The 12,592-nt window shown below is 41.0% G+C and overlaps 1 protein-coding gene across 7 annotated transcripts in view; it reads left to right on the plus strand.

The window, feature by feature from the left end:
* ARRB1 (arrestin beta 1) overlaps nt 1-12,592 on the plus strand; it is a 179,496-nt gene that overhangs the window by 119,778 nt on the left and 47,126 nt on the right. For 4 of the 7 annotated variants that reach the window (XM_051987101.1, XM_051987098.1, XM_051987099.1 and 1 more), the window contains one exon: nt 564-9,474. The exons of 1 other annotated variant lie outside the window; for it this stretch is intronic. In XM_051987101.1, the coding sequence (XP_051843061.1) occupies nt 564-607 (44 nt within the window). In that variant the 3' untranslated portion in view covers nt 608-9,474. Of the gene's footprint in view, nt 1-563; nt 9,475-12,592 lie in introns of those variants that run through there. 2 more of the 7 variants (XM_051987096.1, XM_051987102.1) reach the window with 1 other exon arrangement.

Raw genomic sequence — 12,592 nt, forward strand, 5'->3', positions numbered from 1 at the left:
TGGCCACTGTTATCCTTAAAATACTGTGCCCTGCACCAAACACAGTTCTCTCAAAGGAATCTGTTGAGGGCAGAGGGCAGCAGAACTACCGTTTCTGGACTCTGCACTCTCTTAAAGGAGCTTTTTGGCTGGCAGGTTACATTGTGGAGTTGGTGGTCTACTAAAAGCCCCAGAACGTTTTCATGTGAAATGCTTCCTAGTTACAATGCATGCTATAGCCTGTGGAATGCACATTATCATTTCAGGTGGGGTTTGAATTATTTGCCCCCTGGGGTCCCTTCTACCTCAAAGATTTTGTGATTCTTTCCTCCTCTCTTTTTCCATAACTTGCAACTGGTTGTGAATTGACCCAAAATGCCAATTCCCTGGCTTTCCTTATAGAAAGCAATGTCTGTTTCTGACCCACCTGGAGCTAACTTGGAGCTGTAGGTATGCTGGCTTAGGCCAGGTCGGCTGGGGGGCCTATTTCATATCTTGCTCCCTTAGTGGCCCTGGCTTCTGCCCCTCTGTGTGGATGTTCCTTCCCCTACTGACAGCTCCTTTCCCCTTCTCTCTCCTGTCAGTGATGACGACATTGTCTTTGAGGACTTTGCTCGACAGAGACTGAAAGGTATGAAGGACGACCAAGAAGAGGAGGAAGTCCCAAACTCGCCACACTTGAACAACACATAAGACTGGACTCCTCTTGGCTCTTCTTCTCGGGTGGTTCCTGGTTAACTCTTGTGAATTAGGCTGCTTGTTATCATTTCTTCTTTTCCTTCTCCTCCCTCTTTTTCTGGTATTTCTTTCCCATTCTGTTTTTCTACTTCTACCAGGGGACTCCAAAGGACTTATATAGGTATCATCAGGGATCTCACCATCTGGCTTTGACGCACTTGTCACCATATCCCTGAGCTTCCCCGGTGGATCCCTTATTTCGGCCCTGGGGAATGAATGGATGACTTACTACCCTTCCTACCTTATTCCATCCCAAGCTATGTTTCCACCTCACCTTTGATTCCCTCCAGCCAGCCAGCCTTGCGTCCTCTCCATATGGCCAGTCTCTAGGAGCTTCCCAGTCCACGATCTTTTTATTGTGTCACTTCTGCACACACTGGGTGGAATCCATCCAATGGAAGAGAGTATATGAAAGTGGAGTCTGGCAAAGGACAGGGGAAAGGATTGCCACATGTGTGTGTTTGGGGGTGAGAGCAGGGGGATAGTCCTAGGCACACCTGACCATGGTGGGAAGGTGATGAGAGGAGGATGAGAGGGCTGTCCATAGTTCACTAGTCAGCAGCATGCTCAGAACAGCTCACGAGACCACCTGACGGAGCTACCTTGAGACTGAGAGATTGGGGTAATAAGCAGGGAGCCAAGCAGTGGAGAGGATGGGAAAGAACCAGCAGCTGGAATTTGTCCTTTTACTCCCTTCCTAATATTTCTTCTTGCCACCTCCCGTCCCAATATTTTGGTATTTTGGGCAGTAATGGTATTATAACAGTTCAAAAGCAGTCAAATTGATGTTCTTACCAGCAGTTACCAAGTTGAATACAGGTCACAAGAATTAGCACAAGCATTTTAATATTGTCAGAATTTAGTCTCTTAAATGATATGTATCTTCTATGTATTAGAGACAGAGGAAGAAAGGAAGAGCTGGAGGTAAAATTTTTCTATTAGAATGGGCATTGTCCATGGTCCTGAAGAAAAAAGGACCCTGTGATAGAGGTGAGGAGAGGAAGCATGTCTTGCTCCTGAGTCTCTGGTAACAAAATGTTCAGTATCTCTGGGGAAGACTTCCCAGAGACCCTTCTTTCCTGAGTGAGCTGTTTGTCCACCCTAGAACTGGCAGAGTTTTAATATTCCATTCAGCAATGCAACACAATGCAATTAAATTCAATAAGCATTATTAAATGCCTACTATGTACAAGGGATATAAAGATAAAGGAAAGCATTCTTGCCTTTAAAAAAAACTTATATTCTAGTTGGGGGAAGGGAGTAGAACTTATATTCTTCCATTTGGTGTGCTAGTTACTGAATTGCCCTCAGGCGATACATGGGGGCTGAGGAAAGTCCAGGTATACTGTAAGTTCTGAGAAATCGCTGCCTGTGATTCCTGCTGTGGCAGACATTTGTGGGGACACACAATTGAAGAAGAACATAGCTGGTTCTCAGAAGAAAAGCTAGTACCATGCTCCAAATGTTGGTTTCATTTACCTCTTCAGAAATGGAAGAGATATGGAAAGACAGATTTATTGCCTAGGATTTAGGGAGTAAAAACAACCTCAGAGATCATGTAGTTTAAATGAGCCCCTTCATTTTGCAGACTGGGGCAATGGGGGCCTACATAGTTAAGTGGCTTGCCCAAAGTTACACAAAGTAATAAAACAGAACCAGGATCCAAAGCCAGGGCCTCTGATTCCTAATCCACAGTATTCTGGACAGGGAGCTGCCTTCCAAAATCTTTCTCTTTGATCTTTCTCTTTGACTCCCTTGGCTCCAGACCAAAAACTTATTTCAGATTCCCTGAAGTCATCACCTTATCAGAAATTGGTTGTAGTCTTCTGGGTTTCTTCTCTGAAAGGAAAGTTATTTCATTAGGAAGGAAACAAACAGATTCTTGTGAAATCATCTATATCTATAGATTCAAGCTTGGCAGATCATCTTTTTTTTTCTTGGATCTTGGAAAGTATGAAAAGCCACAGAGGGAGCATTTAAGCAGAGGATGGGATTTGTCTCAGTTGATCCAGACATTGTAGAGAAAAACCTTTGATTCCAATACATGGAGTCCTTCCCAATGGAAGGAACCTAAGAATCATTTAGTTCAACCTCTCACGCAGTTTGAGACTCTTTCCCGCAACCTTCATGATAAGGTCATCTGATATGGATTGGCTGTTACAGTATGGTGGAAATGGCCCTGAATCTGGAAACAGAGGAGCTCAGATTTGAACCCATAAGAGTTTGAATATGCAGGATAAGGAATGAATCCCATATTTGGAGCAATAACTGAGAATGTTGCATCTGGAAAAAAGAAATGGGGAAAAAGTAGGGATAAGAGCTCACCAGGGATATAATTGCCAGGGGGTGGGATAGGGACAAAAAATACAAATCTTGAATGGTATTGTCAGCATTCATAAATTTTGGTACCTAAATTATGTCACCCAGTTATATCTCTTATCATGTTGATTGATATAAGGGGTGAATTGGAATACAAGACCCCTGATCTTATCCAGTAGGCATTGATTGCCACAGAAAATTCTGTTTCTAAGTAGCATTTTGGATTCTTGGACTAGTGCATGTTGTGACATAGCAGACATATTGTTTTTTTTCACCTCCTCATTATCAAGGTTAGCAAGGTTAAGGGACAAAGAGTTTCCCCTCACTCTGATTCCCTTCTGCTCCCATCTGTGACATCCTCAGTAGAGAGTAAGGAGCAACCATCCGCCAGACAGATTCCTCCAGCAGCCAGAAGGACAAGGAACCTGGAGGTCTCACCTTGTTCCTGCCAGTCCTGACATTTTCATGTGCCAACATACCCTTAGAAAAATCCTTGGCTGTCTACTCTAGACCTCTTCAGGAAATTGGCATCAAGTTTACAGCCTGAGAACTGAGCATAGGAAGCAAGGGCAGACAAACTAGATGATCACTGGCAGCTTCCAAATCTCTTGCTCAGCTTCAAATTATAAGCAACAGTAATAGAGAGTTCTCAGAGTTCCTGACTCTCAACATTTGTTATGTTATGTGTTAGGCACAATTCTGGGTGCTGGGGATAAAAAAATTAAACTGCTCTCAAGGAGCTTACATTCTATCAGATTTGGAAAGTAATTCAAATGTCAACTAGCTCAGCCTGTACCTCTGCAAGAATCTTTTACCCTCTTCCCTGTTTTGCAGAAGCTACTCGGTTAACTTTTACATGAAGGTCTCTAGTAAATGGGAATCTAACACCAAAAATCCATTTCACTTTTGGACAGCTCTCCTTGTTAGGAAGTAAAGGCTATTTCAGATACTGAAGGAAGCTATATATTCTACCAGAGGTAGAGTGCATTTTAGCAAAGGCATGGCAATGAAAGATCCCATATATTAAAAGCAACGAGTTTAGCTTAGTTGAAACAAAATGTGGAGGATGGTTATATGAAATCATAAAAAGGTAGGTTGGAGCAAGACTGAAAGAATTTAAATGCCAAGATGAAGTGTTTCCATTTTTATTTAGGAACAATAGAAGGCTGCTGAAGACTTTGTGATGTCTTAGTTTTTGGCAGCTTTGGAGCATGGAATCAAAAGAGGAGACACTCAAAGCAGAGAGATCATTTAGAACTGCCTCAAGAGAAATGCCTCCAGGAAAACAGAATACAGGATTTAGAGGCAGATAATTCTCTAAAATGAGGTTGCCCTCCATGATCTAAGAAATCATCTGACTACCATCATGTGAGGGAATAACTATATTCACTGATCAACCTCTCATTGTTCTAATTTGGTACATACTATTTTACCTCCATATGTGCAAAGAGGGAGGCAGGGTTTTGCCAACCTGTGTTTTAGGAGGTAAACTTTGGGCCTAGTCATAGAATAAATTTAAGATGACGTGAAACTAGGGCCTATTCCTGGTCTGGCATTCTGTCTCTTGGACCGCATCATTCAGCCCTCTGAGTTAGATTTATCAAGAGATCAAATGAACACAACTTGATTTATCCTCATAGAAGAAAAACAGGTCATGAAAGAGTTAATCTAGTGCTTCTAAATATATATTCAATGATAGAATTGAAAAGAATCTGAAGGGCCCTCTGGTCAATTCCTATTGAGATCCCATTAACATCATTCTTGACAAATTTTCATTTTGAAGAACATAAGTGATGGGTAACTCATAATAGCTAACATTTACATAATTCTTTAATGTTTGCAAAGAGTTTTACCTACATTATTTTGGTTGATGCTCACAATAACCCTATGAGGCAGGTGCTATTATTATCCCCATTTTATAAAGATATTACTACGGAGAAAGTGACTTGCCTACAATCATACGGCTAGTAATTATGACAGGATTCAAACTAAGTTCTTCCTGATTCCAGATTCACTGCTCTATCCACTAGACCATCTCACTACGCATTATCTTGTACAGTAGTCCAATGGAGTCCACTCCATTGTTGGACAATTCTAATTGTTAGGTGCTTTTCTCTTATATGGGAAAAAATCTTCCTCTGATTTCTCCAATTGCTCCTAGTTTTATCTCCTGAGTCAAAGTAGGACAAATAAATCCTTTTTCTCCATGACAGCTCTTCAAATATTTGAATTCAACTATCATATGTTCCTTCAGTCTTCTAAGCATTTCCAATTTTCCTAATAATCCTTTTGTGGAATTATTTTTGTTCTTTTGTGATACTGTTCTTTATGTCCTGGACAAGACTCAGTTTTGTTATTGTCTGCTAAATTGTAGTTCTAGGGGTGGTTGGGAGTGGCAGTAGTCAGTTGCTGTCAGTGAAAGGCCCATCTCAGATCCCATCTGGAATTTGGACTTGAAAATATCAGAGAGAATGTTAAGATGGAATACTGTGGCCACAGAGTGTTGTTCTAGGGGATCTATCTGTCATTTGCTAATCCTGCCCAATTTACATTACCTCTGACATCCTGCAGCCTCTATCCCCACTGTGCACATTATATTGTAAACTCATTAGAAAGACAATACAGCTTTTTAAGGTTTCAGTCTTTGCCATTGTTGGAAGCAGTTGAGAAAGAAGGATTTTGCTAAAAGTCCTATTTTCTCCTACTGATTTCCAATCTACTTTGAGCATGAGCCACCTCCTTCAGTCTTTCATTAGTTCCACCACCAACAAGTCTCCCAGCCATTCAACCAGTCATTAAGTGCTTTCTATGTGCCAGGCACAGTGATAAATGATAAGGATACAAAAGAGAGACAACAGGCAAACAATCACGGACATATAAGATTTTATACACATGCATAACAGTGAATCAGTGAATGAAATGTAATCTCAGAGGAATGGTACTAGGGGCAAGAGGGGCAAGAGAAGATCTGCAGAAAGTAGGATTTGAGCTGAATCTTGACATGATTTTCTGTTCTCTTATCCTGGCCCCTATCCTAGAGAAGAATTGGGACTTCAAAGATGGCCAGGAAGGCTGAGGTCTTGTCTTCCTGAACAATGGGAAGCTCAATGGAAAGCTTACCCATTTCCTAGAGAGAAGTCATGTTGGTATTCCTAGTCTGCTTTGTTCCCATCAGGGAGCTGGGTACTGAAAATTCCCAACACATCTAAAAGGAAGATTTGGATTTGAGTCCTGAAATATGCCTCCAATAATTCTGCTTTGATATTTGTGTGTGTTTTGTTAAATCTACTCAGATAAACAACTGTCCGTTGCTTTACACATACCCACCTAGTGGATGGTTTATTTCACTACCCAAAGACATTCTCTGCTTCCATTATCCATGATCTCTGACATAGCCACACTTGGGAGACTGGTCTAAGGGTGTTGTCCTGGATGCAGCTCTCACTGATGGCTTGAAAGACTTAGGATTCCTTAGCATTCTTTTGCTCAAAACCCAGGCCCTTCACAATATGACTTAGAATCCAAGACTTCCCCCACGTAACACAGGGAGACATAGGAAGCAAGATTATTCAGCCCTTTGACATTCCCTTTGGATAGAATCTCAGGCAGCTCATTGCCTAGCCCAGCACAAGACTCATGTTAAAATAAGGGAATGTGGCAAAAACTCCCCTACGTGACTCCCTAGCATCTAGAGAACTTTCCTCTTGTTTTCCTTCTTTCAAAGCAATCAGTGCTAAAACCGTGGTATAATGGGCTACTGGCTGAAAGCAAACTTAGACTGAAAGGTGGTGCTCTCCCCAGACTACTGGTAGCAGAACTGCTTTCCTGCTCCCACAGGACCCTATCTTCCTGACACGCTGTGAGATACATTGGGACCTGCTTATAGATTCTAGAAGGAGGCCCTGCTGGAGGGACATTTTCTTCATTCCACTTCAAAGACCAGTTAATGTAACTCATGATCTCTGTCTCTCTAAATGCAAATCCAAGAGGCTTCCCTAGCTTTGGACCTTCCAGGGAGGACCAAATCCAAGGTAAAGTTTTCTCATTCAATTTCCTGGTTTGCTTGTTGGAAGACAGGGACTGTTCTTTAGAAGTCTTTGCACCTCTGTCTCATGCTTAAGGATGGGCAGGCACATGGCACTCGGCAATGTAGTCCCTTAATGCCTGTGTGACCTTGGGCAAAGGACAGCCTCTCTGTGCTGGTTTCCTCACCTCCAAAAGGAGTTGGTGACCCTGGGCAAGTCACTTAACCCCAATTGCCTCAGCAAAAACAAAAAAGAAGGGGTTGGACTAGATGATCCCTAAAGTCTCTTCCATCTTTAAGGCTTGGAGCTTAGGAGGGACTTAGTCACTGACTTTAGAGGTACATGCATGAACATACATGGTCCTACACTCATAAACCGGAATGTATATCCAAGCTGGTTACAATCACATACCAATTGTTTGGTTCACACAAATGCAACCAAATGTATAATTTCACATGTTCACATGTAATCTTGGAACGTGGATTGGTTTATGTGTAACGTGTTTTCTGCACCATACCTACAAAATGAGATGAAGCAGCATGCACAGATACATATAAAATCATGCACAAATTTCTGTTGGGTGATTGTGGCCAGCCTGCCCAGAAGTTTATTTGTCTTGGGGGTACAGCTTAGCTCAGCTCTCCTTGGGTCTCTGAAACTCCTGGCAAGTCTTGAATTGTGTGGAGCAAAGTGAGGTGTGGGAGGAAGCACTTGGCTTTAATTGACAATTCCTGCTGAGCCTGACTGACTGGGGCCTCGGAGATGACACTTCTCTGACCTAAAAGATGGAGATATTTTCTCTTAGCTACCCATTTGTACCCTTTTGGGGGTAGAGAAAATATTAGGGGAACATAAAACTCAATTTAACAACCAAGAAACATATTATGTACACGGTCCCACTGCTAGGTTCCACAGATAGAATTGTGAATAGTTCCTGTCCAGGAGATTTCTCTGGACAAAAACAAATTATGATTGCTGTCCAAGGGGGTAATTGGACTCTGTCCTTAATGGAATCTCTGACCTGAGGAAGGTTTACTGCCATTCTCAGTAATTTCTGACCTGACAGTAAACTCTAGGGGAGACGATGTCCTTGCTTTTAAGTAGTCTCATGAGAGATGTGATGTCCCCCATCTTCAAAAAACTGGTCTGAGGGAGTAGAAAAAATAGGCAGATATTAATTTAAGCAAGATTAAATATATGAAATGCCAGATTTACACAAAAGAGAAATTGAGAATAACTGTCTTACAGATTTCCTCACCTGTTCCTATCCCCATTCCTTTAATAGCATAGATTCAATTTGGACATGAATTGTGGTGTAGCTGAAGAAGTAGTGAATTTGGAATCAGCCTGGGTCTATATCCTGGCTCTGGTACTTAGCCATATGCAAAGTTTGGGGAAAACCTTTTCCTTTTATGAACTTCAGTTTCTTCCCCTGCAAAAGAAGGGGATTAGACTCAGAGTGGTCTCTGAGATCTCTTTCAGTTTTAAACCTAAAGTCCAATAGCTTTACCATTCTTGAGATCTGCTTGAGGCTGATTTGGAGTTTATTCTAGCCTGAGTTCCTGTCAATTAAGGAGGCCTGAAATCTGCCTGACTGAGGCATCCTCTCCAAGGGGCCCCAGAGCTTGCTTTTGAACTGGTTGAAATCTCTGGCCCTGGCAAACAAGGAAGACACTAGCCAGCATAAGCTGTGTTATGATAGTGCAGCACAGCTATGCAGTTTCTTGGGCCCAGATGGAGGGGATTTGTGATACCATGGAAAGGGCTCCATATGGGGAATCAGAAGACCTGGCTCCCAGTTCCATCTCATCACTGGCTCACCAGGTGACCTTGGGATCAACCCTTTACCTCTCTGGGCCATATTGACAATAATAATATCCACTGCCCACCTAGAGTCCGTCAAAAGGCCATTGTAAAGATCAGTTAAAAAGTCAAGCATGAATAAGAGGTTTTTTTTTTTTTTTTTGGATTGGGGGGGGCATATCTGGAAGTATGTTCATCTAGCTGAATCATGTTGGGAGTAATATCCAGTTGGGAAGCCACATCAAGTGCAGGGCTCTGGCTGGCCACCACCCTGCCCTTCATATCCTGCTCCCGCTTCCACAATGAGACTGTGGCTCTCTACTCACCCCAGACTTCCTCCATCTTTTGCTTCTACTTTTGAGATTGGTGTTTGAAGATGAGTGTTCCAGAGATTCTCTGTATATACATGTAAAGAGATTGAGAGATGGAAGAAGGAAACAGGAGGGGAAAGAGATGACTCCCTGAGGACCATGGTCATCTTCAGGGCCTTGAAAAAGGATCTCTTTGCACCCATCATGGGCCCTGCCTGCTCAGATTCTTTGTTTTACTGTTTCTGTGTCTGTCACATAAATTATTATAGTTTATTAAACAACAAAACAATCTGCACAAATCTGGTCTATTAAATTTTTGCTTTGGGGCAATGGAGGGGTTGTTTGCATTAATTCTTCCTGTTGGCAGAATGTGGATGGACCTGGGCAAAAATGCTATTGATTCTGGGCTCCTCCTGCATGGCATAACAGACAAGCCCCAGTGTACCCACCCCCAAGTCATTTAGTAAGATGTGGTGAGTAGGCGAGTAAAATTTTTCATGGGACAGAGTTTCTGGGTAAGTTAAAATCAATTTAATCAACTACAGCTAACAAGCAGTCAACAAAAAGGTCTCATTTGTCTTCCTTATGATCAAAAAAACCTAATATGGGAAATCTTCAATATTTTTTAAGTCTTTGGAAAAAGGGGTGCACCTGAAGGTGGAAATTAACTCTGATGAACTTATTTTAATGGGGGGGGGAGGTGACTCTGATCATTCAATCTTGGTTGAAGAGTCGTATCTATACCCATATCATCCCATTTAGGATAATCTAGACAAAATGGTAAATCCACTTTTACCCACATCTGTCTGAGTGAAATACAATTGGCTAAAATCCATCAATTCACCTTGACTAAAATTTCTTTACCATTTGAATAATCTGATCTGAGTTTCCCCTCTTGTCATCAGGCATATAGTTCAAATGACTCATGGGACTGATTTCTGAATGAGGAAATAAAAAGGAGAAAAGCCTTAGTTTTAATTCAATAATTGATCATTAATATAAAAGAAATAATAATTTCTCTTACATGTAACCCTTAGGCTGTACCTGTTGTGCTTTTCTGGAGTCTGGCCTGGTTGAAATTCCCTATCCTTCCAACTCATCTTCCCTATCTAGTTCCTAGTCCAACTAGATCTTTCCCCTTCAGATCTATTAATAGTGTCCAATTAAGATCTGTTGCAGATGCAGAGGTCTGAGCTTTTAATTCCATTTTCCTTCAAAGGATGGTCATGCCAGATAGTTTAACATTTCTAGCTGATCAAGAAGGGACACATGGAATAAAACTATTAGAGGGACATGTGACAAGTGTTGGGGGAATCTAAAATTCCAGTAGGTTAAACAAGACTAGTATCCACTCCCCAACCATGAACCTCCACTTTAACACTCTCTATGACTCATTACTTATAGAACAAAGACCAAACTCCTATCTGCCATTCTGTTTCATTCCCTCTGTTTCCCCTCACATATCCTAGGCTTCAGTGAAATTACATGAACTTGTGGCACACTGGACTCTTCCCAATTTCCCAATCTTTTTTTAATGGCTCTAGTTCCTTGTAAAATTTCCCCCACCCCTAACTTGAGGAAATGACCAGCTTCTCCAGGAATTTTTCTAGCCATAAGTAATCCATTTCTTCTGTCCCCCATCTCCCCATTTCAATTTGTATTGTGAGTTCCTAAAGAACAATGACTGTCTTCCCCATTTCTGCCTTGGCCAAACCCTTAGCAAAGGACTCTGCATGTAAAAAAGACTTCGATGAATTAGAAGCAAAAGAGGGTCCATTTATGCAGTGAAGTAAGCTGTTCCCTTTATGATTTTCCTGGAGTTCATGTTGTGTCTCTCCTGCCTCCCATACCCCATGACCTTTTAGAGCTTAATCCTTTTGTCACTTCATTAGGTTTTTAGTTTTCTCATTTGTTAAATCAGGTTGGATTAAATGATCATTAAGATCCTTCCCAATTTAACACTCTAAGACTTATTATATGTTCTAAAACCTCTCCCTGCTCTAACATTCCATGTTCTAAGGCTCTTTCTAGCTCTGAAATTCTATGCTTTAAAGATTCTTCCAGTTCTGATCGCATTCTTCGTTCTAAGTCCTTTTTGGACCTGCCATATTGTTCTCAGTTCTAATATTCTATCACTGCTCCCAATGCCATCTTCCACATCTTCCTTTCATTATCTTCATCTTCATTTTTCCCCTCTTCCGGCATAACAACACCTTTAATTCCATCCAAAACATCTGAAAAAAAAATTTCCTAAACCCTTAGCTACCAACAACAAACGTTAAAGTGCTTGCCAGTAAAGGGAGCTATCCTAGGTACTTAGAGAGAATACAGCTAAGACCAAGTCCCTGCAGACTAGAAAGGGTGATAGTACCAGTGGACATATAACTACACCACTGTCCAGTCTCAGCTGAGTAAGAAATTTCTTATTCATTTCTTATATAGTATATAGTAAGAATCTATAGTTATAGGATTTTAAGAACCCTAGTTATAGAATCTCTATGGTAGAAAATATCTTGAAGTTGATCTAATATAACCCTCCTCCATTTTGACTATGGGAAAACTAAATCCTAGAAAGTCACACAGATAATGAGTTACTGAATGAAAATGAAATCTACGGGCGAGATAGTGTTCTGGAAAGGTCATAAAACTGGGAGTCAGGAACCTAGGATTTTTTAATGTAAGCTTCCCCATTTGTGAAATAAGTGGTTTAGACAAGGTCATCTCTAACACTTTCTAATCTGAAAGGTCATATGGCCATTACTGCGTAACTAAGGAGTGGGTGTGTGGGCCCCAAGGTGCCAAACTTTAGAGATTATGGGTGACACCTGCAACCCTTTAGTAGCACAAAACACCCTAGTGTAATACCTAGCTGGTAAGAATAGTTAGTTAAAATGAGAAACTTCTGGAAAAGTTGGAAAACACTGGCAGAAATCAGCTTTAAGTCAGTTTCTCTGTACTGTAATTGTCTTCACATGAACACATGACTTAGCTATAAAAGCTTACATCATGAAAAATTTAGAGGAGCAAGGGAGAAAATAACTCTTGGAGCTCTAGACAGGGAAGAATTCATAACTAGATAAGGGATAGAGAAAATCATAGAAGATGAAATGTACAATTCTGATTGCATAAAATTGAAACATTTTGTTGCACAGATAAAATCAATGCAGTTAAAATCAGAAGGGAAATAGTTATCTAGGAAAAACATCTGTGTGGCAAGTTTTTCTGTTAAAGGTTTGATATCCAGGATACATGCGAAACTGATTCAAATGTGTCATAACTATTCTTCAGTGGACAGTCAAAAATTTAGACAGATAGTTCTCAAAAGCTAAATCCGAGCTAACAAAAACCATATAAAATGCTTTAAAATATTAATAATTAGATAAATGCAAATTAAAAATTTGCAGGGTTCAACTTCCT

This window comes from Antechinus flavipes, chromosome 3 (genome assembly GCF_016432865.1).
Source record: "Antechinus flavipes isolate AdamAnt ecotype Samford, QLD, Australia chromosome 3, AdamAnt_v2, whole genome shotgun sequence".
Taxonomy (NCBI): domain Eukaryota; kingdom Metazoa; phylum Chordata; class Mammalia; order Dasyuromorphia; family Dasyuridae; genus Antechinus; species Antechinus flavipes.